At 50.1% G+C, this 27,790-nt stretch overlaps 1 protein-coding gene across 1 annotated transcript in view; it reads right to left on the bottom strand.

Moving 5' to 3' along the window:
• Positions 1-27,790, bottom strand: part of sv2a (synaptic vesicle glycoprotein 2A) — a 56,049-nt gene that overhangs the window by 7,739 nt on the left and 20,520 nt on the right. The window contains exons 2-6 of the mRNA XM_078534079.1: positions 23,510-24,457; positions 15,147-15,327; positions 8,386-8,537; positions 2,322-2,455; positions 874-963 (exon numbers count right to left, since the gene is read on the bottom strand). Of these exons, the coding sequence (XP_078390205.1) occupies positions 874-963; positions 2,322-2,455; positions 8,386-8,537; positions 15,147-15,327; positions 23,510-24,086 (1,134 nt within the window). The 5' untranslated portion in view covers positions 24,087-24,457. The remainder of the gene's footprint in view (positions 1-873; positions 964-2,321; positions 2,456-8,385; positions 8,538-15,146; positions 15,328-23,509; positions 24,458-27,790) is intronic.

Here is a 27,790-nt window from a genome sequence, read left to right as displayed (position 1 = left end):
AGAGGAAACATGATCCAGCTCAATGGAACACTGACTTATCATTACCTCTACTTCAACTCATGCCCTTTGCAGCTCAGCCTGCAGCGTCCAACCTGTTCTCTGAATGCACTGAATGTGTAAAAGATGCAGAAGAGCAGATCAATGGCTGAACAGATCCTGCACAGTTGGCATGCACCATAAGATAATTAACCATGGTACAATCTTCGTCGTCCAAAGTGTATGGAAAGATTATGAAGCTTGAGAAAAATAATCAAACTCAATTTATTGTAAGAAGTATCACTATAAATGAGTAAATCTGCAGATCAGGCATCAATCAGCAGTTCATTTTCAAACTGTTCGCTGAGCCTCTCCACCACCTACAAGACAAAGTCAGAAGTGTAGTGCAATACTCTCCCTTTCCCGAGATGAGTGTAGCTGGCATAACACTGAGAAACTTTGACATCATCCAGGACAAGGCAACCTCTTTGATCAGCAACCCCTGTCTTAGACATCCACTCCTTCCACCACCAGCGCACTGTTGCTGCAGTGTGTACCATCCACAGGAAGCTCTGTCCTGACACATTAGTTAGGCAGAGGGGAAACCAGCCAGGGTTCCTGCTCCTGATCACTGTTCAGAGACCCCTGGGTTAGAGAGACAGGGAAATCAGCCAGGGTTCCTGCTCCTGATCACTGTCCAGTGATCCTGGGTTAGAGAGAGAGGTGAAATAATCCAGGGTTCCTGCTCCTGATCATTGTCCAGTGACTCCCGGGTTAGGGAGTGGGGGAATCTAATACTGGGTCAGTGAAGATAGTCAGCTTTGTCATGACTTTACAAGACTGATCATTGAGTCAGGAGTTCAGTGAAAAGAATTGTGACCAAATTAAGATACTCACAGAGAAGACCCTCTCCGGGAAACCTTTGGCTCTCATGTTGGTGTCATGAACCTGTTTAAGAATCATCCAGCCTTCATCGTGTTTCCCATTCTGTCAGAAGAAAATTCTCCATTACACACACCTCTCTTCAGACCGTTCAGGTTGATCACTATCTCTGCCTGGTAGTTCCTTCAACAGGAGCTCTGCAGACTCCTCTCCAGGGCTGCACCACTTAGGGCCTAATTACCATCCGCTCCAGTGACAGCATGTCCAGTGCTACCCAGCTATAAAACCAAGACCGACATCAACACATAATATCACTCAAGACTCTTCAGGATAGAAACAGAATCCTCTTCTTCTATTTCTATTCTTCAGTCCCTTCAATACAGAATAAGGCTCTCTCTAGACTCTACGCTGTCCCCATCAAACACTCCCAAGACAGGTACAGCACGGGGTTAGATACAGAGTAAAGCACCCTCTACACTGTCCCCATCAAACACTCCATGACAGGTACAGCACAGGGTTAGATACAGAGTAAAGCTCCCTCCACACTGTCCCCATCAAACACTCCCAGGACAGGTACAGCACAGGGTTAGATACAGAGTAAAGCTCCCTCTACACTGTCCCCATCAAACACTCCCAGGACAGGTACAGCACAGGGTTAGATACAGAGTAAAGCTCCCTCTACACTGTCCCCATCAAACACTCCCAGGACAGGTACAGCACAGGGTTAGATACAGAGTAAAGCTCCATCTACACTGTCTCCATCAAACACTCCCAGGACAGGTACAGCACAGGGTTAGATACAGAGTAAAGCTCCCTCCACACTGTCCCCATCAAACACTCCCAGGACAGGTACAGCACGGGGTTAGATACAGAGTAAAGCTCCCTCTACACTGTCCCCATCAAACACTCCCAGGACAGGTACAGCACAGGGTTAGATACAGAGTAAAGCTCCCTCTACACTGTCCCCATCAAACACTCCCAGGACAGGTACAGCACGGGGTTAGATACAGAGTAAAGCTCCCTCTACACTGTCCCCATCAAACACTCCCAGGACAGGTACAGCACGGGGTTAGATACAGAGTAAAGCTCCCTCTACACTGTCCCCATCAAACACTCCCAGGACAGGTACAGCACGGGGTTAAATACAGAGTAAAGCTCCCTCTACACTGTCCCCATCAAACACTCCCAGGATAGGTACAGCACGAGGTTAGATACAGAGTAAAGCTCCCTCTACACTGTCCCCATCAAACACTCCCAGGACAGATACAGCACAGGGTTAGATACAGAGTAAAGCTCCCTCTACACTGTCCCCATCAAACACTTCCAGGACAGGCACAGCACGGGGTTAGATACAGAGTAAAACTCTCTATACTACTATAAGCCTGCCAAGACTCATGCCTCATAGCGGTTCTGAGGAATGCAAGCAAGTGTGTACTGAAGCAGGGGAAACAGCGGGCAGTTACCTCTAGGTAGAAGCGAGGACTTTCAGGCATAAAGTTGAGGGCCACAATCGCAGAGACGGAGGGAAAGGCACAGACAAGGACAAAGACTCGCCAGCTGTGGAACTGGTATGCTGATCCCATCTGGAAACTCCAGCCTGGAGGGAAAGGGGAAGCAAGAGAGGGGTAGGGAGGCAGGAGAATGGTGGAGGGGAAGTGGTGAAGGAGATGGGGAAGAGGGAGGGAGGAGTTGGGAAGGTGGGAGTGAGGGGATTGAGTGGATGAGGGGGTGAAATGGAGAAGGGGAGGAGGTAGAAATGGGGTGACAGATGAAGGGATGGGGAGGCAGGGAGGTGGTGTGAATGGGGATGGAGGGGAGTCAATGCGGGAACAGGAGTGAGGGCAGGGGAGTGATTAAGGCAGGAGTGATATTAAAATGGGATAAAGGAGAACAGAAATGTTGATATGAGAATGAAAAGCCAGTGGAAAGGAAGATGGTAGCAGTAAAATAAGCAGAAAAGTAGATCAGAGAGGAGAGAGCAATGGATGGAGAACGTTCAGAGAAAGGAGAGACAAAGGGTTACAGAAATACCAATAGAGTTACAATGTCATCACATTTTACAAGGGATCTTGTGTTACAACAGTGCAAACCTGTACTTACCATAATCGAACAAAACTCAGGCTGCAGTGATTCAGTCTCAGATATCCCAACGCCAATTAGCAGCCCAGGACAGGTACATTGCAGGGTTAGATACAGAGTAAAGCTCCTTCTACACTGTCCCTATCAAACGTTCCCAGGGCAGGTACAGTGGAAAGCAAGATACAGAGTAAAGCTCCCTCTACACTGTCCCCGTCAAACACTCCCAGGACAGGTACAGCACAGGGTTAGATACAGAGTAAAGCTCCCTCTACACTGTCCCCATCAAACACTCCCAGGGCAGATACAGAGTAAAGTGCCCACTACACTGTCCCATTAAACACACCCAGGGCAGGTACAACACAGGGTTAGATACAGAGTAAAGCGCCCTCTACACTGACCCCATCAAACACGTCCAGGACAGGTACAGCACGGGGTTAGATACAGAGTAAAGCTCCCTCTACGCTGTCCCCATCAAACACTACCAGGGCAAATACAGAGTAAAGTACCCACTACACTGTCCCATCAAACACACCCAGGGCAGGTACAGCACAGGGTTAGATACAGAGTAAAGCTCCCTCTACACTGTCTCCATCAAACACTCCCAGGGCAGACTCATTAACTCATTGATGTTTACAGTACAGAAGGAAGCCATTCGGCCCATTGTGCCTGCACCGGTCAACAAAGATCTGACTACACTAATCCCATTTCCCAGCGCCTGGCCCATAGCCCTGGAGGCTATGGCAACACAAGTGAATATCTAAATACTCCTTAAATGTTACAAGAGTTTCTGACTCATCCACCCTTTCAGGCAGTGAGTTCCAGACTCCCACCACTCTCTGGGTGAAAATAATTTCTCCTCAACTCTCCTCTTAGCCTTCCAACTCTTACCTTAAATCTATGCCCCCTGGTTATTGACCCCTCTACTAATGGAAAAAATGCCTTCCTATCCACCATATCTATGCCCCTCACAATCTTATACGCCTCTATCAGGTCCCCTCTCAACCTTAGCTGTTCCAAGGAAAACAACCCCAGCCTATCCAATCTTTCCTCATAGCTCAGACCCTCCAGTCCAGGCAGTATCCTGGTAAATCTCCTCTTCACTCTCTCCAGTGCATAACATCCTTCCTATAGTGTGGTGACCAGAACTGCACGCAGTACTCCAGTTCTGGCCTAACCAGTGTTTTATACAATTCCAGCATAACCTCCCTGCCCTTGTATTATATGCCTCGGCTAATAAAGGCAAGTATCCCATATGCCTTCTTAACCACCTTAGCTACCTGTCCTGCTACCTTCAGGGATCCGTGGATATGCACAGCAAGGTCACTCTGATCTTCAGCAATTTCCAGGGTCCTACCGTTCATATTGTAATCCCTTGCCTTGTTAACCCTCCCCAAATGCGTTACCTCACACTTTTCCGGGTTGAATTCCATTTGCCACTGCTCTGCCTGCCTAACCAGTCCATTGATATCCTCCTGCAGTTTACGACAGTTCACTATTTACCACCCGACCAATTTTCGTGTCATCCACAAACTTCTTGATCATACCCCCTACATTTAATTCCAAATCATTTATGTACACCACAAACAGCAAGGGCCCCAGCACCTGAGCCCTGCGGAACCCCACTGGAAACAGACTTCCAGTCACAGTAACATCCCTCTACCATCACCCTCTGCTTCCTGCTTCTCAGCCAATTTTGGATCCAACGTGCCACTTTGCCTTGGACCCCATGGGCTCTTACTTTCTTGACCAGTCTGCCATGAGGGACCTTATCAAAAGCCTTGCTAAAGTCCATGTAGACCACATCAAATGCATTACCCTCATCAACACTCCTGGTCACCTCCTCAAAAAATTTGATTCAATTTGTCAGACACGACCTTCCTTTAACAAATCCATGCTGACTGTCCCTGATTGATCTGTGTGTCGCCAAGATATATTTTGACCCTCAGAATTCTTTCTAGTAACTTCTCACCACTGAGGTTAGACTGACTGGCCTGTAATTTCCTGGTCTATTCCTTCCTCCCTTTTTTAATAATGGGACAATATTAGCAGTCCTCCATTCCTCTAGCACCTCACCTGTGGCCAGATAGGATTTGAAAATTACTGCCAGGGCCCCTGATATCTCTTCCCTTGCCTCCCTCAACAGCCTGAGAAACATCTCATTCGGGGCTGAGGATTTATCCACTTTTAAGGCTGCTAAACCTCCTCTCCTCTACTTTCCTCTAATATTTCACAGTCTTCCACCCTGATGTCTATACCTGCGTCGTCCTTCTCCATTGTGAAGACCGATGCAAAGTATTCATTGAGGACTGAACCCATGTCTTCCGTGTCCACACACACATTACCTCTATGGTCCCTAATTGGCCCTACTCTTTCTCTCATTATTCTCTTGCTCTTTATATATTTAAAAAACCCCTTTGGGTTTTCTTTTATTCTACCCACCAATGCTTTCTCATGCACTCTCTTAGTTTTCCTAATTTCCTTTTTAAGTTCCCCTCTGCACTTTTTATACTCCCCTAGGGACTCTGCCGTATTGAGCCCTTGGTATCTGCCATAAACCTTTTTTTCTTAATCCTAGCCTATATGTCCCTTGATATCCAGGGTTCTCCAGGCTTGGTCCCTGCCTTTGTCTTTACGGGAACATATTTGCCGTGTACTCTCGCTATTTCCTCCTTGAATGCCTCCCACTGCTCTGACACAGTTTTATCTGCAAGTAGCTGCTCCCAGTCCACTTGGGCCAAATCGTATCTCATCTTAGTAAAATTAATCTTTCCCCAGTTTAGAACTTTTACTCCCAGCCCAACCTTATGGTTTTCCATAACTATCCTAACTCTAACTTAGTTATGGTCACTATCTCCACAATGTTCCCCTCCTGATACGCCTTCCACCTGCTCGGGCTCATTTTCGAATATTATGTCCAGAACTTTCCCCTCCCTTGATGGGCTTTCTATATATGAGTTAAAAAAGTTCTCCTGGATGCAATTTAAGAATTTTGCTCCCCCCCTACCTTCACACCAAAACTATCCCAGTTAATATTTGGGTAGTTAAAACCCACTACTATTATTCTTACACTTCTCTGAAATTTGATTACATATTTGATCCTGAATCTCTCCCTGAGTATTTGGGGGCCTATAGCACACACCCAACAGCGTGTTTGCCACTTTTATGTTTTTTATGTCTACCCATATGGCCTCATTTGATGATCCTTCCAGGATATCATCCCTCCTCACTGCTATAATGATTCCTTGATCAATATTGCAACCCCCCGCACCCTCTCCTCTTCTATCCCCCTCTCTATCTCGTCTGAATGTCCTATAACCAGGAACGTTGAGCTGACAATCCTGCCCTTTTAGCCAAGACTCGGTCATAGCTATGGTATCATACTCCCACATACCTATCAGTGCCCTCAGCTCATCTGCCTTATTCCTCAGGCTCCTTGCATTAAAATATATTCAATTTAGCCTTGCCAAACTCACTTCTTTCTTATCTAGCCTATGTTTCCTCTGCCTTCCAGACTCACTAGTGTTTTAACTTCTAATTCCATCTCAGCTTCTCTCCCCTCTGAACTACTTTTCAGGATCCCATCCCCTGCCAATTTAATTTAAATCCCCCCAACAGCATTAGCAAACCTCCCTGCGAGGATGTTGGTCCCGTTCCTGTTCAGATGTAACCCGTCCAACCTCCCCCAGAAACGGTCCCAATGCCCCAGAAACCTAAAACCCTCGCTCCTGCACCACATCTCCGGCCACGCATTCGTCTGCTCTATCCTTCTGTTCCTATACTCACTACTGCGTGGCACCGGGAGTAATCCGGAGATTACTACCTTTGAAGTCCTGCTTTTCAATTTCCTACCTAACTCCCTAAAGACTGCTTGCAGGACCTCATTTCTCGTTCTTCCTGTTATTGGTCCCAACATGGACCTCTGGCTGTTCACCCTCCCCCTTCAGAATGCCCTGCAGCTTATCCGTGAAATCCTTGACCCAGGCACCCGGGAGGCAACTGACCAACCTGGAGTCACATCTACAGCTGCAGAATCGCCTGTCTACTCCCCTCACTAACGAATCCCTTACCACCATTGCCCTTCCTCATTTCTTCCTTCCTCCCCCCCACCCCACGTGGTGGCTCTGGTTGGCCTCAACAGAGGAACCGTCACTCTCACCGTTTTCCAAGGCCAAGAAACGATTTGCAAGCGAGATGCACTTGGGGGAATCCCTCACGACCTGCCTGGTCCCCTTCTTCTGTCTGGCGGTCACCCATTCCCTCTCTTGCACTTCTATAAGCTGCAGGGTAACTACATCCTGAAACGTGCTATCCACGAACCTCTCAGCCTTGTGAATGCATCGTAGTGACCACAGCTGCTGCTCAAGCTCCAAAACCCAGAGCTTGAATTGCTCCAGTCAGAGGCACCTCCTGCATACATGGTCATCCAGGCCACCAGGAGCGTCTAGGATTTCCCACATAGCGCAGAATGTGCAAATCACGGAACTGAGCTCCCCAGACATATCTTAACTAAATAGAATATGGACTCTTGTTTTTATTTTACTCTTACCCCTACTTGAGTATAGATGAGGTGCTAGATCCTCTAGATAGCCTAGATCATCTAGGTGCTGCTGACTGCCTATACCAGGGTCCTACTCTCACACTCTCCTGGAGTAAAGCTCCCTCTACACCGCCCCCATCAAACACTCCCAGTACAGATACAGCACGGGTTAGATACAGTGTAAAGCTACCTCTACACTGTCCCCATTAAACACTCCCAGGACAGGTACAGCACGGGGTTAGATACAGAGTAAAGCTCCCTCTACACTGTCCCCATCAAACAGTCCCAGGACAGGTACAGCACAGGGTTAGATACAGAGTAAAGCTCCCTCTACACCGTCCCCGTCAAACACTCCCAGGACAGGTACAGCATGGGGTTGGATACAGAGTAAAGCTCCCTCTACACTGTCCCCATCAAACACTCCCAGGACAGGTACAGCACGGGGTTAGATACAGAGTAAAGCTCCCTCTACACCGTCCCTGTCAAACATTCCCAGGGCAGGTACAGCATGGGTTAGATACAGAGTAAAGCTCCCTCTACACTGTCCCCATCAAACACTCCCAGGACAGGTACAGCACGGGGTTAGATACAGAGTAAAGCTCCCTCTACACTGTTCCCGTCAAACACTCCCAGGACAGGTACAGCAAGGGGTTAGATACAGAGTAAAGCTCCCTCTACACTCTCCCCATCAAACATTCCCAGCACAGGTACAGCACAGTTCACCTGTATTGAACACGCTGGTCGCATGTCTGATACCCATGAACTGCTGCTGGGTTTCTAAGCTTCGTTTTCAAACTGTGACTGCTACATTGCCCTTGACGTCCCTTTATTATCAGGCTCTTGACCCCTTCTCAATGCTTCCTCTTGAGCATTGCAGTCTGGTATCCCAGGCCTCATGTTGATGTCCTTACCATAGTGTGGGATGATGGCCCAGGCCATTGCTGAGGCATAGATGCCTCCGATCATCCAGAACAGGCAAAGCCAACTCAGGTGCTCCCCTCGCTTCTCCTGGGCCAGGAACTCCGAGAAGTAAGAAAATACAATGGGAATGGAACCTCCGATTCTGGAGCGAGTGAGAAAAAGGCCTGGTTACAAAACAATCTACTCTGCCTCTTCAGGCTTGTCATGACATCATACAATCTTAGAATGATACAGTCCAGAAGGAGGCCATTCAACCCATTGTACCTGTGGTAGATATCACAGGATCTATTCAACTCCTTCAAGGACTTTGCACTCAAACATGAACCTGCCCTGTCCTCAGCAGACGTACACACAGACATACATACATAGATGGTGTCCTAGTGGTAATGTCATTCGACTAGTAATTCAGAGACCCAGGCTAATGCCCTGGGGACATGGTTCAAATCCCACCAAGGCATGTGGTGGAATTTAAATTCAGTTACAAAAAAAATCTGAAGTTGAAAGCTGTTCTCAATAATGTTAACTATGAAACTATCATTGATTATCAAAAAACCCATCTGGCTATTTTATGGGCCTACCTTCAGGGAAGGAAAGAATTCTGATAGACAGAATATCTCTGCACTTGGAGAGACACAGATTAATCAGGGATAGTCAGCATGGGTTTGTTAAGGGAAGGTCGTGTTTGACAAATTTGATCGAATCTTTTGAGGAGGTGACCAGGAGTGTTGATGAGGGTAATGCATTTGATGTGGTCTACATGGACTTTAGCAAGGCTTTTGATAAGGTGCCTCATGGAAGACTGGTCAAGAAAGTAAGGGCCCATGGGATCCAAGGTAAATTGGCACGTTGGATCCAAAAGTGGCTGAGAGGCAGGAAGCAAAGAAAGTGATGGTAGAGGGATGTTACTGTGACTGGAAGTCTGTTTCCATTGGGGTTCTGCAGGGCTCAGTGGTGGGGCCCTTCTGTTTGTGGTGTACATAAAAGATTTGGACTTAAATGTAGGGGGTATGATCCAGAAATTCACGGATGACACGAGAATTGGTAGGGTGGTAAATAGTGAGGAGGATAGCCATAAACTGCAGGAGGATATCAATGGACTGGTCAGGTGGGCAGAGCAGTGGCAAATGGAATTCAACCTGGAAAAGTATGAGGTAATGCGCTTGGGGAGGGTTAACAAGGCAAGAGATTACACTATGAATGGTAGGACCCTGGAAAGTACTGAAGATCAGAGGGACCTTGGTGCACATATCCACAGATCCCTGAAGGCAGCAGATAAGGCGGTTAAGAAGGCATATGGGATACTTGCCTTTATTAGCCGAGGCATAGAATACAAAAGCAGGGAGTTATGCTGGAACTGTATAAAACACTGGTTAGACCACAACTGGAGTACTGTGCGCAGTTCTGGTCACCACATTATAGGAAGGATGTGATTGCATTGGAGAGGGTGCAGAGGAGATTTACCTGGATGTTGCCTGGGCTAGAGGGTCAGAGCTATGAGGAAAGGCTGGGGTTGGTTTCCTTGGAGCAGTAAAGGTTGAGAGGGGACCTGATAGAGGTGTATAAGATTATGAGAGGCATAAATCGGGTGGATAGGAAGGCACTTTTTCCATTAGTAGAGGGGTCAAAAACCAGGGGGCATAGATTTAAGGTAAGAGGTAGAAGGCTAAGAGGGGAGTTGAGGAGAAATTTTTTTACCCAGAGAGTGGTGGGAATCTGGAACTCACTGCCTGAAAGGGTAGTTCAGTCAGAAACTCTTGTGACATTTAAGGAGTATTTAGATATTCACTTGTGTTGCCATAGCCTCCAGGGCTATGGGCCAAGTGCTGGAAAATGGGATTAGTGTAGTCAGATCTTTGACCAGCGTGGACATGATGGGCCGAATGGTCTCCTTCTGTGCTGTAAACGTCTATGAGTCTATGAAATCTGCCAGCTCGACCCAGTCTGGCCTACATGTGACTGCAGACCCAATTGAACTTTAACAGCCCTCTGAAATGGCCTAGCACGGCACTCAGTTGAAGGGCAGTTAGGAACAGGCAACAGTGACACCCGCGTCCCATGAAAGAATAACAAAAAACATGGAGACAGAGAGGCACATTCAGATAGGGGAGGCGGTGGCCTATTTGTAATGTCACTGGGCTGGTGATCCAGAGACCCTGGCTAATGTTCCAGGGAATGGGTTCGAATCCTAGCACAACAGCTGGTGGAATTTAAATTAAATTAATAAATTTAGAATTAAAAGCTAGTCTAATGATGATCACGAAATCATTGACGATTCTTTAATTCGTTCATGGGATGTGGGCATCGCTGGCTGGCAATTATTGCCCATCCCTAATTGCCCTTGAGAAGGTGGTGGTGAGCTGCCTTCTTGAGCCGCTGCAGTCCACGTGGTGTAGGTACACCCACAGGACTTTTAGGGAGGGAATTCCACGATTTTGACACAGCGACTGTGAAGGAACGGTGATATATTTCCAAGTCAGGATGGTGAGTGACTTGGAGGAGAACTTTCAGGTGGTGGTGTTCCCATGTGTCTGCTGCCCTTGTCTTTCTGGGCGGTAGAGGTTGCGGGTTTGGAAGGTGCTGTCTAAGGAGGCGTTTTCAAGATTGTCGTAAAAACCCATCTGGTTCACTAATGCCCTTTAGGGAAGAAAATCTGCCATCCAGCGGTCTGGTTTATATGTGACTCCAGACCAACAGCAATGTGGTTGATTCTCAAATGCCCTCTGAAATGGTCTAGCAAACCATTGTATCAAACCGCTAAAAAGTCCAAAAGGAATGAAACCGGATGGACCACCTGGCATCGACTAGGCACCGGGAATGACAATGGCAAACCCAAGCCTGTCAGCCCTGCATAGTCCTCCTAACTAACATCTGGGGGCTTGTGCCAAAATTGGGAGAGCTGTCTCACAGACTAGTTAAGCAACAGCCTGATATAGTCACCCTCACGGAATCATATCTTACAGATAATGTTCCAGACTCCACCATCACCATCCCCATCCTTGGGTATGTCCTGTCCCACCAGCAGGACAGACCCAGCAGAGGTGGCGGTACAGCAGTATACAGTCGGGAGGGAGTTGCCCTGGGAGTCCTCAACATTGACTCTGGATCCCATGAAGTCTCATGGCATCAGGTCAAACATGGGCAAGGAAACCTCCTGCTGATTATTACATACTGCCCCCCATTCAGCTGATGAATCAGTGCTCCTCCATGTTGAACACCACTTGGAGGAAGCACTGAGGGTGGCAAGGGCACAGAATGTACTCTGGGTTGGGGACTTCAATGTCCACCATGAAGTGTGGCTCAGCAGCACTATTACTGACCGAGCTGGCCGAGTCCTAAATGACACAGCTGCTAGACTGGGTCTGCAGCAGGTAGTGAGGGAACCAACAAGAGGGAAAAACATACTTGACCTCATCCTCACCAATCTGCCTGCTGCAGATGCATCTGTCCATCACAGTGTCGGTAGGAGTGACCACCGCACAGTCGCTGTGGAGACAAAAGTCCTGCCTTCACATTAAGGATACCCTCCATCATGTGTGGCACTACCACCTTGCTAAATGGGATAGATTTCGAACAGATCTAATAATTCAGAACTGGGCATCCTTGAGGCATTGTAGACCATCAGCAGCAGCAGAATCATATACAACAATAATCTGTAACCTCATGGCCCGGCATATCCCCCACTCTACCATTACCATCAAGCCAAGAGATCAACCCTGGTTCGATGAAGATTGCAGGAGGGCATGCCAGGAGCAGCACCAGGCATACCTAAACGTGAGGTGCCAACCTGGTGAAGCTATAACACAGGACTACTTGCGTGCCAAACAGCATAAGCAGCAAGTGATAGAGCTAAGTGATCCCTCATCCAATGGATCAGATCTAAGCTCTGCAGTCCTACCACATCCAGTCGTGAATGGTGGTGGACAATTAAACAACTCACTGGAGGAGGAGGCTCCACAAATATCCCCATCCTCAATGATGGAGGAGCCCAGCACATCAGTGCAAAAGACAAGGCTGAAGCATTTGCTACAATCTTCAGCCAGAAGTGCCGAGTGGATGACCTATCTCGGCCTCCTCCGGAGGTTCCCAGCATCACAGATGCCAGTCTTCAGCCAAGTTGATTTACTCCACGTGATATCAAGAAACGGCTACAGGCACTGGATGCTGCAAAGACTACGGGCCCTGACAATATTCCGGCAATAGTACTGAGGACTTGTGTTCCAGAACTAGCCGTGCCCCTAGCCAAGCTGTTCCAGTACAGCAACAACACTGGCATCTACCTGGGAATGTGGAAAATTGCCCAGGTATGTCTTGTACACAAAAAGCAGGACAAGCTCAACTCAGCAATGACCATCCCATCAGTTTACTCTCAATCATCAGCAAAGTAATGGAAGGGGTCATCAAAACTGCTAGAAAGCAGCACTTACTCAGTAATAACCTGTTCACTGATGCTCACTTTGTGTTCTGCCAGGGCCACTCAACTCCTGACCTCATTACAGCCTTAGTCCAAACATGGACAAAAGAGCTGAACTCCAGGGGTGAGATGAGAGTAACTGCCCTTGACATCAAGGCCGCATTTGACAGAGTGTGGCATCAAGGAGCCCTAGCAAAACTGGAGTCAATGGGAATCAGGGGGAAAACTCTCTGCTGGTTGGAGTCATACCTAGCACAAAGGAAGATGGTTGTGGTTGTTGGGGGTCAGTCATCTCAGCTCCAGGACATCACTGTAGGAGTTCCTCAGGGTAGTGTCCTCAGCCCAACCGTCTTCAGCTGCTTCATCAATGACCTTCCTTCCATCATAAGATCAGAAGTGGGGATGTTCACTGATCATTGCACAATGTTCAGCACCATTCACGACTCCTCAGAGATTGAAGCAGTCCATGTCTAAATGCAGCAAGACCTGGACAATATCCAGGCTTGGGCTGACAAGTGGCAAGTAACATTTGTGCCACACAAGTGCCAGGCAATGACCATCTTCAACAAGAGAGAATCTAACCATCTCCCCTTGACATTCAGTGGCATTACCATCACTGAATCCCCCAATATCAACATCCTGGGGGTTAACATTGACCAGAAACTGAACTGGACTAGCCATATAAATACTGTGGCTACAAGGGCAGGTCAGAGGCTGGGAATCATGCGACGAGTATTTCACCTCCTGACTCCTCAAAGCCTGTCCACCATCTACAAGGCATAAGTCAGGAGTGTGATGAAATACTCCCCACTTGCCTGGATGAGTGCAGCTCCCACAACACTCAAGAAACTCCACATCATCCAGGACAATGCAGCCCGCTTGATTGGCACCACATCCACCACCTTCAACATTCACTCCCTCCACCACCGACATGCATATGATCCACAGCAGCAACTTGCCAAGGATCCTTCAACAGCACCTTCCACCACCTAGAAGGACAAGGGCAGCAGATGCATGGGAACACCACCAACTGCAAGTTCCTCTCAAAGCCACACACCTTCCTAACTTGGAAATATATCGCCGTTCCTTCACTGTCGCTGGGTCAAAAACCTGGAACTCCTCCCCTAACAGCACTGTGGGTGTACCTACACCACATGGACTGCTACGTTCAAGAAGGCAGCTCACCATCACCTCCTCAAGGGCAGTTAGGGATGAGCAAGAAATGCTGACTTAGCCAGTGATGCCCACATACCATGAAAGAATTTTAAAAAAGGATAGGTTTGCACGCAGATACACGAGCAGATGTACAAACAGAAAGACATGGATGCCAAGACAAATATACACACAAGCACACCTAGACACACACACGCTTTTTTGTAGGGGGTGACTGGACAATAATCAGGAGCAGGAATCCTGGCTGATTTCCCCTCTCTCTAACCCAGGGTCTCTGGACAGTGATCAGGAGCAGGAGCCCTGGGTGATTTCTCCTCTCCCTCTAACCCAGGGGTCACTGGACATTGTTCAGGAGCAGGAGCCCTGGGTGATTTTCCCTCCTCCCTAACCCAGGGATCACTGGACAGTGATCAGGAGCAGGAGCCCTGGCTGATTTCCCTTCTCTCTCTAACCCAGGGATCACTGGACAGTGATCAGGAGCAGGAGCCCTGGGTGATTTCTCCTCTCCCTCTAACCCAGGGGTCACTGGACAATGATCAGGAGCAGGAACCCTGGCTGATTTCCCCTCTCTCTCTAACCCAGGGATCACTGGACAGTGATCAGGAGCAGGAACCCTGGCTGATTTCCCCTCTCTCTAACCCAGGGATCACTGGACAGTGATCAGGAGCAGGAGCCCTGGCTGATTTCTCCTCTCTCTCTAACCCAGGGATCACTGGACAGTGATCAGGAGCAGGAACCCTGTCTGATTTCCCCTCTCTCTAACCCAGGGATCACTGGACAGTGATCAGGAGCAGGAACCCTGGCTGATTTCCCCTCTCTCTCTAACCCAGGGGTCACTGGACAGTGATCAGGAGCCATGGCTGATTTCTCGTCTCTGTAACTCAAGGTACAGAGACTAAGTGTAGACACAAGAGCTGTTCTTGGCTGGAACCTGCCCCCTCCCCCCACCCCACAGCAGCTGTGGCGGTGAATTTGTGGAGTCACTGGGATTGACCATTAACTTTGTAAACCAATTATGAACCTTCAAAGTGCCACTGCAAGGAATAGTCCATTCACCTCACCTCAGCCTGCGTTCTCCCGGAAGTTAATTCCCAGAGAAAGCAGGCTAGCACAACACAGCTTTCAGCTCGAGGAACGGAGCGAGGAAGCAGAGCAAATCTACCTTACCCAACACCAGAGAGAAGCCTGCAGAAGAGAAAGGTCCCATATCCTTGCACAAAGGATGAGAAGAAAGCGCAGACACTGTTTACCGAGAGAGAGATGAGCAGACACTGCCTGCGGCCCATTCTGTCTGCGAGACCTCCCCAAAGGAAGGCCCCCACCATCATCCCCAAATACACAATTAACCCTGTAACAGAAGCAGAGTGAAGGTCTAGTGAAACACTTGGTGCACACCCAGCCACCCAATTAGATAAACCTCTTCACACCCTGTGCTCTAACCTACTCACACAGGGGTGACCTGTCCGACCGACCAACCCCACCCTTTACTATTCTTCCACCTAACTTGGTGACCAGTGCCCATTTGCCTTTCACTCACCACCCTGTCTTTACTGACCTACATTGACTATTAGTCCCAACGCCTCCAAATTAAGTTGGGTCTTAAAGGAAAGGAGGACAGAGAGTTTTGGGCACATGGTCAGATGGGCAAGGGAAGGGTAAGATGCAGCAGAGGCCAATGTTAGAAGGGTGTCAAGATCTCAGAGGGCTGTAAGGCTGCAGGAACCAGAGTCATTAGGGCACAGAAGGAAGCCATTCAGTTCTCTGTGGAGCAATCCAGTCACTCTCCTGCTGCTCTCTATCCCTGTAGCCCTGCAAGTTTATTTCCCTCAATTTCCATTTGAGATCATTGATCATCTCCGCTCCCATCACCCTCGCAGGCAGAGTGTTTCAGATCATCACCATTCACCACATCCCCCACATCTCTTATCCAAACCTTCAATCTGTGTTCCCTAATCAGCTAATGGGAACAGTTTCTCTTTGTCTACCTTATCTAAACCTCTCATAATCTTGTTCACCTCTATCAAATCTCCCCTCAACCTCCTTTGCTCCAATTTGTCCAACCTAACCTTCCAGCTAACATGTCCCATCTCTGGGACCATTCTGGTAAATCTCCTCTGCATCCTCTCAAGGAGCCTCACATCCTTCCCAAAGCGTAGTGACCAGAACTGGATGTAGAACTCTAACTGGGGCCTAACCAGAGCTTTATACAGGTTCAACATAACTTCCCTGCTTTGGTATTCAATGCCACTATTTATGAAGCTCAAGATCCCATATACTTGCTAATTAACCTCTCACTATGTCCTGCCACCTTCAAAGATCTATACACAGGAACCCCCAGGTCCCTCTGTTCCTGCACTTTCTTTAGAACTATGTCATTAGGTTTATATTGCCTCTCCCCACCCCTCCTGCCAAAACATATCACCTCACACTTCTTTGTATTAAATTCCATATGTCACTTGCCTGCCAATTCTGCTGGCCTATCTATGAACATATGAATTAGGAGCAGGAGTAAGCCATTAAGCCCCATTAGTTTGCCCCACTGTTCAATAAGATCATGGTTGATCTGACTGTGGCCTCGACTCCAAATTCTGCCTACCCCCATAACCTGTGACTCTTTGTTAGTCAAGAATCTATCTACCGCTACCTTAAAAATATTCAATGACCTTACCTCCACTGCTCTCCAGGGAAGAGTGTTCCAAAGACTTCCAACCCTCATAGAAAATATTTCTTCTCATCTCCATCTTAAAGACCCCTTATTTTTAAACTGTGTCCCCTGGTTCTAATCTCTCCCACAAGGGGAAACATCTTCTCAGCATCCACCCTGTCAAGTGCCCTCAGGATCTTATATGTTTCAATAAGATCACCTCTCATTCTTCTAAACTCCAATGGATACAAGCCCAGCCCATCCAGCCTTTCCTCATAAGATAACTACCTCCCCCCAACCCGTCCCCCCGCCAATCCCAAGCATCAGTCAAGTGAGCCTTCTCTGAACTGCTTGTAATGCATTTATATCCTTTCTTAAAAAAGGAGATCAAAACTGTTCACGGTACCCCAGATGTGGTCTCACCAACACCTTGTACAACTGTAGCAAAACATTCCCCTTGCAATAAATGACAACATTCCATTTGCCTTCCTAATCTCTTGCTGTACCTGCATACTAACCTTTCTGATCCATGACTCTTTGTTAGTCCCCTTTCATATGGGGAACTGGTGGCACAGTGGTATTGCCACTGGACTAGTATTTTAGAAAGCCAGTGTAATACTCTGGGGACCCAGGTTTGAATCCCGCCATGGCAGATGGTGAAATTTGAATTCAATAAAAATCTGTAATTAAAAGTCTAATGAAACCATTGCTGATTGTATTAAAAAAAAACCCATCTGGTTCACTAATGCCCTTTGGGGAAGGAAATCTGCCATCCTTACCATGTGACTCCAGACACCCAGCAATGTGGTGACTCTTAAAAATGCCCTCTGAATGAGGCCAGCCAGCAATGTCCACATCCCATGAATGAATTTTTAAAAATGTACCAGGACGCCCAGATCCCTCTGTACCTGCAATCTCTCTCCATTTAAATAATATGTTTTTCTATTCTTTCTGCCAAAGTGGACAAGTTCATTTTTCCATTTGCCAAATTTTTACTATCTATGTCCCTTTGCAGACTCTTTATGTCCTTTTAACACCTTACTTTTCTACCTATCTTTGTCTCATCAGCAAATTTTGCATCCATACATTCATCTAAGTCATTGATATAAATTGTAAAAAGTTGAGGCCCCAGCACTGATCCCTGTACTCCACTCATCACATCTTGCCAACCCAAAAGTGACCCATTTATACCTACTCCTTGTTTCTTGTTATCTAACCAATCCTCTATCCATGCTAATATGTTACCCCTACACCATGAGCTCTTATTTTGCGTAGTACCCTTTGATGTGGCACCTTGTCAAATACCTTCTGGAAATCTAAATACAGCACATCCACAGGTTCTCCTTTATCCACTTTGCTTATTACTTCCTCAACACCAATAAATTAGACAAACATGATTTCCCTTTCACAAAACAATGTGCCTGATTGCATTGAGATTTTCTAAGTGCCCTGCTATAACCTCTTTAATAATAGAATCCAGCATTTTGCCTATGACAGATGTTAAGCTGACTGGCCTGTAGCTTCCTGCTTTCTGTCTTACTCCTTTCTTGAATAGAGGAGTATCGTTTGTTATTTTCCAATGTAATGGGACCTTTCCAGATCTAGGGAATTTTGAAAAATTAAAACCAATGCATCTACTATTTCAGCAGCCACTTATTTAAGACTCTGGAATGAAGTCCACCAGGACCTGGGACTTGTTAGCTTTTAGTTCTAATAATTTTCTTAGTACTCTTTCCCTGGTGATATTTTTAAAGCTCTTCTCTCCTTTTCACCTCACTTTCACCTCTGATTCACAATTATTTCTGGGATGTTATTTGTATTCTCTACAGTGAAAACAGATGCAAAATATCTGTTCAATTCATCTGCCATTTCCTTATTTTCCATTATTGATTCCCCACATTCACACACTGGAGGATCAACACTCACTTTACTTAGTCTTTTCCTTTTTAAATAACTGTAGAAATTCTTACTGTTTTTATATTTCTAGCTCGCTTACTCTCATACTGTAATTTCTCCCTCTTTATTAATCTTTTAGTCATTCTTTGCTGTTCTTTACATTCTGTCCAATTACCTGACCTGCCACTCATCTTTGTGCTTTTTCTTTCACTTTGATATTATCTTTAATTTCCTAGTCAGCCACGGATGATGTGCCTTCCATTACTATCTTTCTTTCTCACTGGAATGCATCTTTGTGTATTCTGAAATATGTCCTTAAGTGTCTGCCACTGCATCTCTACTGGCCTATTCCTCAACTAATTTCCCAGTTCACTTTAGCCAGCTCTGTCTTCATGCCCTCATAATTGCCCTTATTTAAGTTCAAAACACCAGTCTTAAATCCACTCCCCTCTCCCTCAAATTGAATGTGAAATTCAATCATATGATCACTGCTACCTGGGGGCCCCCTCACTATGAGGTCATTATTTTATCCTGTCTCATTGTACATTACCAGCTCTGGTATAGCCTGCTCTCTGACTGGTGCTAGAATGTTCTGCTCTAAGAAACTGTCCTGAATACATTGTGAACACATCATCCAGGCTATCTTTGCCAATCTGATTCGTCCAATCTATATGGAAATTAAAATCACCAATGATTATCGCTGTAACTTTCTCACAAGCCCCCATTATTTCTCCATGTATGGTATGGTTACTGTTATGGGGCCTATAAATCGCTCCCATAAGTGACTTCTTAGCTTTACTATTTCTCAAATCTACCCAAACTGATTCTACATCTTGATCTCCAGAACCAAGGTCACCTCTCTCTTTATTGTACCAATGTCACCCTTAATTAACAGAGATACCTCTCCACCTTTTCTTAGCTTCCTGTACTTCCTAAATGTCATGTACCCTGGAATATTCAGGTCCCAGGCTTTGTCATCCTGCAGCCATGTTTCTGTAATGCCCATCAGATCATACATATGTATTTCTATTTGTGCTGTCAATTCATCTGTTTTGTTACAAATGCTACATGCAGATACAGATACAGAGCCTTTAGTTCTGTCTTTTGACTATTTTTGAAGCCTCTAGCCTTATCTGGACACGTCCCTTCCTGCCACACTCTGAACATCATTTCCCTTATTCCTACCTTTTTCTTTTGCCTTGTCTTTTCTATTTATTTATCACATCTTCCCAAATTTGATTCCTTGCCCCCTCTATTTAATTTAAAGCCTTCTCTACCCCCCCACCCCTTAGTTATACGACCCGCCAGACATGTGTCCCAGCATGGTTCAGGTGAAGATTGTACGGGTCCCACTTTCCCCAGTGCTGGTGCCAGTGCCCTATGAATTGAAACTCATCTATCCCATACCAATCTTTAAGCCACGCATGTAACTTTCTAATCTGATTTATCGTATGCCAATTTTCTCATGGCTGAGGTAGTAATCCAGAGATCATTACTTTGAGGTTCTGCTTTTTAATTTAGCCCCCTAGCTGCACATACTCTCTAAGCAGAACCTCGTTCCTAGTTCTACCTATCTCATTGGTACGTACGTGGACCGCGACCACTGAATCCTTCTTCTCCTCCCACTGTAAGTTTCTCTCCAGCCCAGAGCAGATGTCCTGAACCCTGGCAACACAGCCACCTGGACTCCTGCTCTTGGCTGCAGAAAATGGTGTCTAACCCTATGACTATACTGTCCCCGACTACCACTACATTCCTATTAACTATCCCCTCCCCTCACTCAAATTACTTCCTTTACCATTATGATAGACAAGAGTTATGGGGATCAGATGGCAAAGCGGAGTTGAGACCTCAACCAGATCAGCCATGGTCTTATTGAATGGCAGGGCAGGCTTGAAGGGCCGAATGGCCTACTGCTGCTGCTCCTAAGTCCTATGTTCCTACCATGGCGCCATGGTCAGTTTGCTTATCTACGCTGCAGCCACTGTTTTAATCCATAAAGGATTAACCCATTGAGAAACTCAAAACTGTTGGACAATTGCAATGGCTGAGGCTGCTCCACCTTCTGGGTCCCCGATGCTGCCTCACTCACTGTCACACCTGGATTAGGTCATTGTCCTATGCTCTGTGTTGGTTTCAAGCTGAATGAGGTTCCTCTTACACTATGTGACTTGGACATGGGCTGTATTAAATTTTTCTTAAACTACTTATTTACAACTATTTACAACCAAGGCCGCATGGTAAGAAATATTACTCTCTTCACACAGCCTGTTCTGTGACCTGCTCCTTCAGAGTCCCTTGGTCATCTGATCTGATGTCATGCTCACATCATCATTAACATCATTATCTAATTAACATAAACCTTAACCCTTTACAACACCCTCCTATTCCTGACCACTGACCAAATCAGAAGACCCTATCTTAAGGAGTGTGATTGCCTCCTGGTACAAAGTATCCAGGTAACTTTCTCCCTCCCTGATGCCTCACATTGTCTGCAGCTCGGCCTCCTGCTCAATGACTCTGAGCCAAATCTCTTCAAGCCACAGACACTTACAGCAAATGTATTTGCCCTGGATCACACAGGTGACCAGGAGCTCCCATATTCTGCAGTCACAACACATTGCCTGCACTGCCATCTTTATTATGTGTTAATTAATTTATAATTAATAAACACTGCTACTCCCATCCATGTCCTGTTGCAGTCAAATAGATCCATCCTCACTGCCATACCTTCAAGTTTGGTATCATTGGCAAATTTTGAAATTTTACTCTGTATTCCAATATCTAAGACATTTAAGTATATAAATGGGCACTTAGGGATGGGCAATAAATGCCGGCCTGGCCAGCGATGCCCACATCCCATAAATGATTTTTAAAAATCTAAAAAGGCTGTGGTGCCAGCACTGACCCGAGGGAAGATTGGAAGATTATGACAAGCCCTTTTGTTATCTTCACCCCCATTTCCTTTAGCAACTGGGATGCAAGCCATCCGGACCAGGTGACTTATCCACTCAAAACATAACCAGCCTTTCCAGTACCTCCTCCCTATCAATTTTCACCCTATCCATTACCTCTGCCATCTCTGTTTCTATCTTCCTTAATAAGCACTGATACAAAGTGCTCATTTAGTATTCCAGCCTTGTCCTGTGGCTCTAAGCATATGTCACCCTCTTTGTCCTGAATAGGACCCACCTCATCTGCTTACATCGCACTAGAAGATTTTTGGGTTCCCTTTTATTTGAACTGCTATTCTGTTGTCAAATTCTCTCCTTGCCCATCTTATTTTCCTCTTCACTTCCTCTATTAACTTATTGTATTTGGCCTGGCTCTCATTTGAAGAATTCACCTGATATGCATCATACAATCTCTTTTTTTGTTTCATCATATTCTTTTTCCCCTTGTCATGCAAGAAGCCCTGGCTTTGGTTCCTCTACTGGATGGAGAGAGTCTTCCTTCAATTAAATATTGGAAAGACTGAAACCATTGTCTTTGGTCACCAGCACAAACTTTGCTGTCTAACCCCCACCTCCATCCCTCTCCCAGGCAAGTGAGGCTGAACCAGACTATTTGAAACATTACATCATATTTGACCCCGAGACGAGCATCTAATCACTGATCAATGGGAGGCTGAACTATGTGTGGGTGCCATTGGATTGCTCTGATTTGGTGTGTCCCCTATTATTGTAGTTCCCTGAAGAGTGGGTCACTCTGTCTTTGTGAGATGTAATACAGCTGTTTGCAATCTGCAACACCAACAACCTCTAAAACACCTTGAGAATCTGCATAGCCTCAATCAGTGCTGCAGTGCCATTTCCCTCTACAATTACACCCACCCAGAATAACTAGAAGCTCAGTTTGGACTCCTGTGTCTTTGTGAAAGGGAATCATTTTAAAATAATGCCTGAGGGAGCAGTGAAAATAATAGACAAGGAGGGGGCCTAGCACCAGTAGACACAGAGCGGGACACACAGGACCTGGGGTAGCATGAATGCAGAGCGGGACACACAGGGCCTGGGGTAGCAACGCAGAGTGGGACACACAGGGCCTGGGGTAGCAACGCAGAGCGGGACACACAGGGCCTGGGCTAGCACGCAGAGTGGGACACACAGGGCCTGGGGTAGCAACGCAGAGCGGGACAGGACAGGGCCTGGGGTACCAACGCAGAGCGGGACAGGACAGGGCCTGGGGTAGCAACGCAGAGCGGGACAGGACAGGGCCTGGGGTAGCACGAATGCAGAGCGGGGCACACAGGGCCTGGGGTAGCAACACAGAGCGGGACACACAGGGCCTGGGGCAGTACACAGAACGGGACAGGGCCTGGGGCAGCAACACAGACCGGGACAGGGCCTGGGGCAGCAACACAGAGCGGGACAGGGCCTGGGGCAGTATGCAGAACGGGACAGGGCCTGGGGCAGCAACACAGAGCGGGACAGGGCCTGGGGCAGTATGCAGAACGGGACAGGGCCTGGGGCAGCTACACAGAGCGGGACAGGGCCTGGGGCAGTATGCAGAGCGGGGCAGGGCCTGGGGCAGTATGCAGAGCGGGACAGGGCCTGGGGCAGCAATGCAGAGCGGGGCAGGGCCTGGGGCAGCTACACAGAGCGGGACAGGGCCTGGGGCAGCAACACAGAGCGGAACAGGGCCTGGGGCTGCAGGCAGAGCGGGACAGGGCCTGGAGCTGCAGGCAGAGCGGGACAGGGCCTGGGGCAGCAACACAGAGCGGGACAGGGCCTGGGGCAGCAACACAGAGCGGGACAGGGCCTGGGGCTGCAGGCAGAGCGGGACAGGGCCTGGGGCAGCAACACAGAGCGGGACAGGGCCTGGGGCAGCAAGACAGAGCGGGACAGGGCCTGGGGCAGCAAGACAGAGCGGGACAGGGCCTGGGGCAGCAAGACAGAGTGGGACAGGGCCTGGGGCAGTATGCAGCCGTGAATCCTTAGGCCCCAGTTATTATTTAATGGTTTGTGCGTTGAATGTTCCCAACACTTACCGAGCATGCCCTTGTTGGAGTCAGATAAACACATGTCCTTCTCAGCACTGGGCAGTACAAACCCAACCACAAAGACCTCGACCCCGTCTGCCATGAGAGCCAGGCCCAGGACAAAATAGAGTGTCCACTGGAAGCGGCCGTGCCCACACTCCTGCAGGATGAGCTCATACTGCTGAGCAAGCTGCTCTTTCTCTTTCTCCCAATCATCTTCCATCTCCTCGTAGTCCCTGAACTCATCCACCATGGGCTGCGTGCTTGCCATATGGTCGTCCACCATCTTGTTAGCATGGGGGATGCCCTGATATTCCCCCTCATATATCTCATCCTCCTCGTCATGGCCCTCAGTGGCATCGCTTGAGCCTCCCTCTTCGTCATTTCCACGTGAGTAGCTATGTTGTGGCTGGAAGTCATCATCATCGTCGTCCTCCTGGAATCGTGTGTAGGATCGCCGGCTGTACTCGTCCTGGATCCGGTCTGTACCTTTGGCTACCTTCTTGGCCGCCTGCCGCTTCACCTCCTTGGCGATGTCCTTAGCTCCTCTGATGAAGGCCGTCCGGTCTTTGAAGTTGTCGTCCATGGCGTCCTGGCTCAGGGGCTGGGCGGAGATTGTCAGGGGAGATTGGCAATCTATCACATCCAGGAGTGGAACCCAGAGGTGTAGTCCCAGAGCACACAGGCTCCAGACGGAGAGTCGCAGCAGAAATCAGACAGGGACTGAGCAGGGAGAGCGAGTGGAGAGTTCTGCTGGAAAGAGCAAGCGGGGTGTGCTCATGGGAATTGAGCGGGGAGATGGCGTGGGAATCAAGTGCAGACAGCACGAGTGGTGTTCAGATGGGGAAAGGGAGATATCTGCAGGCAGGAGATTAGGAAGTAGAGCAGGATGGTGGCTTTGTGATATACCCAATCATGCCCACAGCCAGGAGCACTCAATCGCTGGTTCGGCAAAGCCTGAAAGAGAAAAAGCAGTCAGTCAGTCTCATTGGTGCACAGTGAAAGCAGTACAGGGTTCGAAGAGTTTGTCTGCAGAACCGTTTAGCTAAACGAGGCAGGAGTTGCTGAGCCATGTCAGGTAAGGGTTCACATTGAGTAGTCCATCATACTCTCATACAGGTCCCTGTGAACAGCTCCATCACACCAGAGTGAATGACACTCTGGAAAAGTGAGGGGTGGAACGATTCACAAACATCTGTCATGTCTAAAGATTAGACTCTTTAGATAGTTAACAAGTTCACTGCACTAGACAAGCAGTCAATGGGTGAGTTAGGGACAATGTGCTGGTAGCTATCCAGAACTTCTGGAATTTCTACTAGCTTGTTCTCATGAGCTGGATGGTAGACCAAGGTGACTGCCTTCACCATACTGTGATCTCAGTCCCACACTGGGGGACAGAGTCAGGGAGAGAGAATCATTGAATAGTTACATTCAGCCTTTCACATCGGTGCTGATTTCCTGCAAGAGCAACTCAGACCCACCCCCCTCTGCCCCTGGCCTTGCCCTGTGGCCAGACACATTTTCTCTCTTTAGGTGTTTATCCAATTCCCTTTTGAAAGCCACAATTGAGTTTCCTCCACCACACTCTCAGACAGTGCATCCCAGACCCTAACCACTCGCTGCATTAAAAAGCTTCATTTCACTGTAGGCTCTTTTGCCATTTGCCTTAAATTGGTCTCATCTCATTCTCAGCCCTTCTGCCAACAGAGACAGTTTCTCTCTATCTGCTCTGTCCAGACCCTTCATCGTTTTGAACGCCTCTATCAAATCTCCTCCCAACCTTCTCCGAGGATAACCCCAGCTTCGCCAATCTATCCATGTAACTGAAAGATTCTCGTAAAACTTTTCCACTCTCTAAAACCTTCACCTTCTGCCTAAAGGAAAGGGCCCAGAATTGGAAACAAAACTCCAGTGAAGACTGAACCAGTGTTTTAGAAAAGTTCGTCTTCACTTCCTTGCTTTTGTGCTCTATGACTCTATTTTAAAGCCCAGGATCCCATTTGCCTTTTTAATCACAGCGAGGGAGACGGGGGCGGGGACGGCGAGGGAGACGGGGGGCGGAGACGGCGAGGGAGACGGGGGGCGGAGACGGCGAGGGAGACGAGGGCGGAGACGGCGAGGGAGACGGGGGCGGAGACGGCGAGGGAGACGGGGGGAGCAGAGACAGGTACAGAGATGAGGCAGAGAGAAGGGGGCAGAGAGAGAGATGGGGAGAAAGAGAGGGGCAGAGAGATGGCAGAGACCGAGAGAGGAGGGGGGGGGAACCGGGAGAGGGAGCAGGGAACTGGGGGAGGGGTGGGGGGATGGGGGAGGACAGTGTGGGTAGGGTCAGGGGGAGAGACGGCGACAGTGGGAGAGGCTGAGGTGCAGTGGGAGAGGGGGAGGGACTGGGAAAGGCCGAGGGACTGGGAAAGGCCGAGGGACGGGGAAGGGCCGAGGGACGGGGAGGGGCCGAGGGACGGGGAGGGGCCGAGGGATGGGGAGGGGCCGAGGGAGGGGCCGAGGGAGGGGGAGGGGCCGAGGGAGGGGGAGGGGCCGAGGGAGGGGGAGGGGCCGAGGGAGGGGGAGGGAGGGGCCGAGGGAGGGGGAGGGGCCGAGGGAGGGGGAGGGGCCGAGGGAGGGGGAGGGGCCGAGGGAGGGGAGGGGCCGAGGGAGGGGGAGGGGCCGAGGGAGGGGGAGGGGCCGAGGGAGGGGCCGAGGGGCCGAGGGAGGGGCCGAGGGAGGGGGAGGGGCCGAGGGAGGGGGAGGGGCCGAGGGAGGGGGAGGGGCCGAGGGAGGGGGAGGGGCCGAGGGAGGGGGAGGGGCCGAGGGAGGGGGAGGGGCCGAGGGAGGGGGAGGGGCCGAGGGAGGGGGAGGGGCCGAGGGAGGGGGAGGGGCCGAGGGAGGGGGAGGGGCCGAGGGAGGGGGAGGGGCCGAGGGAGGGGGAGGGGGCGAGGGAGGGGGAGGGGGAGGGGGACGGGGTGGGTCAGGGGGAGGGGGACGGGGTGGGTCAGGGGGAGGGGGACGGGGTGGGTCAGGGGGAGGGGGACGGGGTGGGTCAGGGGGAGGGGGACGGGGTGGGTCAGGGGGAGGGGGACGGGGTGGGTCAGGGGGAGGGGGACGGGGTGGGTCAGGGGGAGGGGGACGGGGTGGGTCAGGGGGAGGGGGACGGGGTGGGTCAGGGGGAGGGGGACGGGGTGGGTCAGGGGGAGGGGGACGGGGTGGGTCAGGGGGAGGGGGACGGGGTGGGTCAGGGGGAGGGGGACGGGGTGGGTCAGGGGGAGGGGGACGGGGTGGGTCGGGGGAGGGGGACGGGGTGGGTCGGGGGAGGGGGACGGGGTGGGTCGGGGGAGGGGGACGGGGTGGGTCGGGGGAGGGGGACGGGGTGGGTCAGGGGGAGGGGGACGGGGTGGGTCAGGGGGAGGGGGACGGGGTGGGTCAGGGGGAGGGGGACGGGGTGGGTCAGGGGGAGGGGGACGGGGTGGGTCAGGGGGAGGGGGACGGGGTGGGTCAGGGGGAGGGGGACGGGGTGGGTCAGGGGGAGGGGGACGGGGTGGGTCAGGGGGAGGGGGACGGGGTGGGTCAGGGGGAGGGGGACGGGGTGGGTCAGGGGGAGGGGGACGGGGTGGGTCAGGGGGAGGGGGACGGGGTGGGTCAGGGGGAGGGGGACGGGGTGGGTCAGGGGGAGGGGGACGGGGTGGGTCAGGGGGAGGGGGACGGGGTGGGTCAGGGGGAGGGGGACGGGGTGGGTCAGGGGGAGGGGGACGGGGTGGGTCAGGGGGAGGGGGACGGGGTGGGTCAGGGGGAGGGGGACGGGGTGGGTCAGGGGGAGGGGGACGGGGTGGGTCAGGGGGAGGGGGACGGGGTGGGTCAGGGGGAGGGGGACGGGGTGGGTCAGGGGGAGGGGGACGGGGTGGGTCAGGGGGAGGGGGACGGGGTGGGTCAGGGGGAGGGGGACGGGGTGGGTCAGGGGGAGGGGGACGGGGTGGGTCAGGGGGAGGGGGACGGGGTGGGTCAGGGGGAGGGGGACGGGGTGGGTCAGGGGGAGGGGGACGGGGTGGGTCAGGGGGAGGGGGACGGGGTGGGTCAGGGGGAGGGGGACGGGGTGGGTCAGGGGGAGGGGGACGGGGTGGGTCAGGGGGAGGGGGAAGGGGTGGGTCAGGGGGAGGGGGAAGGGGTGGGTCAGGAGGAGGGGGACGGGGTGGGTCAGGAAGGGGACAGGGTGGGTCAGGAGGGGGACGGGGTGGGTCAGGGGGAGGGCGGGGTGGGTCAGGAGGGGGACGGGGTGGGTCAGGGGGAGGGCGGGGTGGG

The sequence above is a fragment of the Cetorhinus maximus genome, chromosome 36 (genome assembly GCF_964194155.1).
Source record: "Cetorhinus maximus chromosome 36, sCetMax3.hap1.1, whole genome shotgun sequence".
Lineage (NCBI taxonomy): Eukaryota > Metazoa > Chordata > Chondrichthyes > Lamniformes > Cetorhinidae > Cetorhinus > Cetorhinus maximus.
The sequence above is the reverse complement of the archived record's forward strand: the minus strand, read 5'-3'. Positions and strand labels throughout refer to the sequence as shown.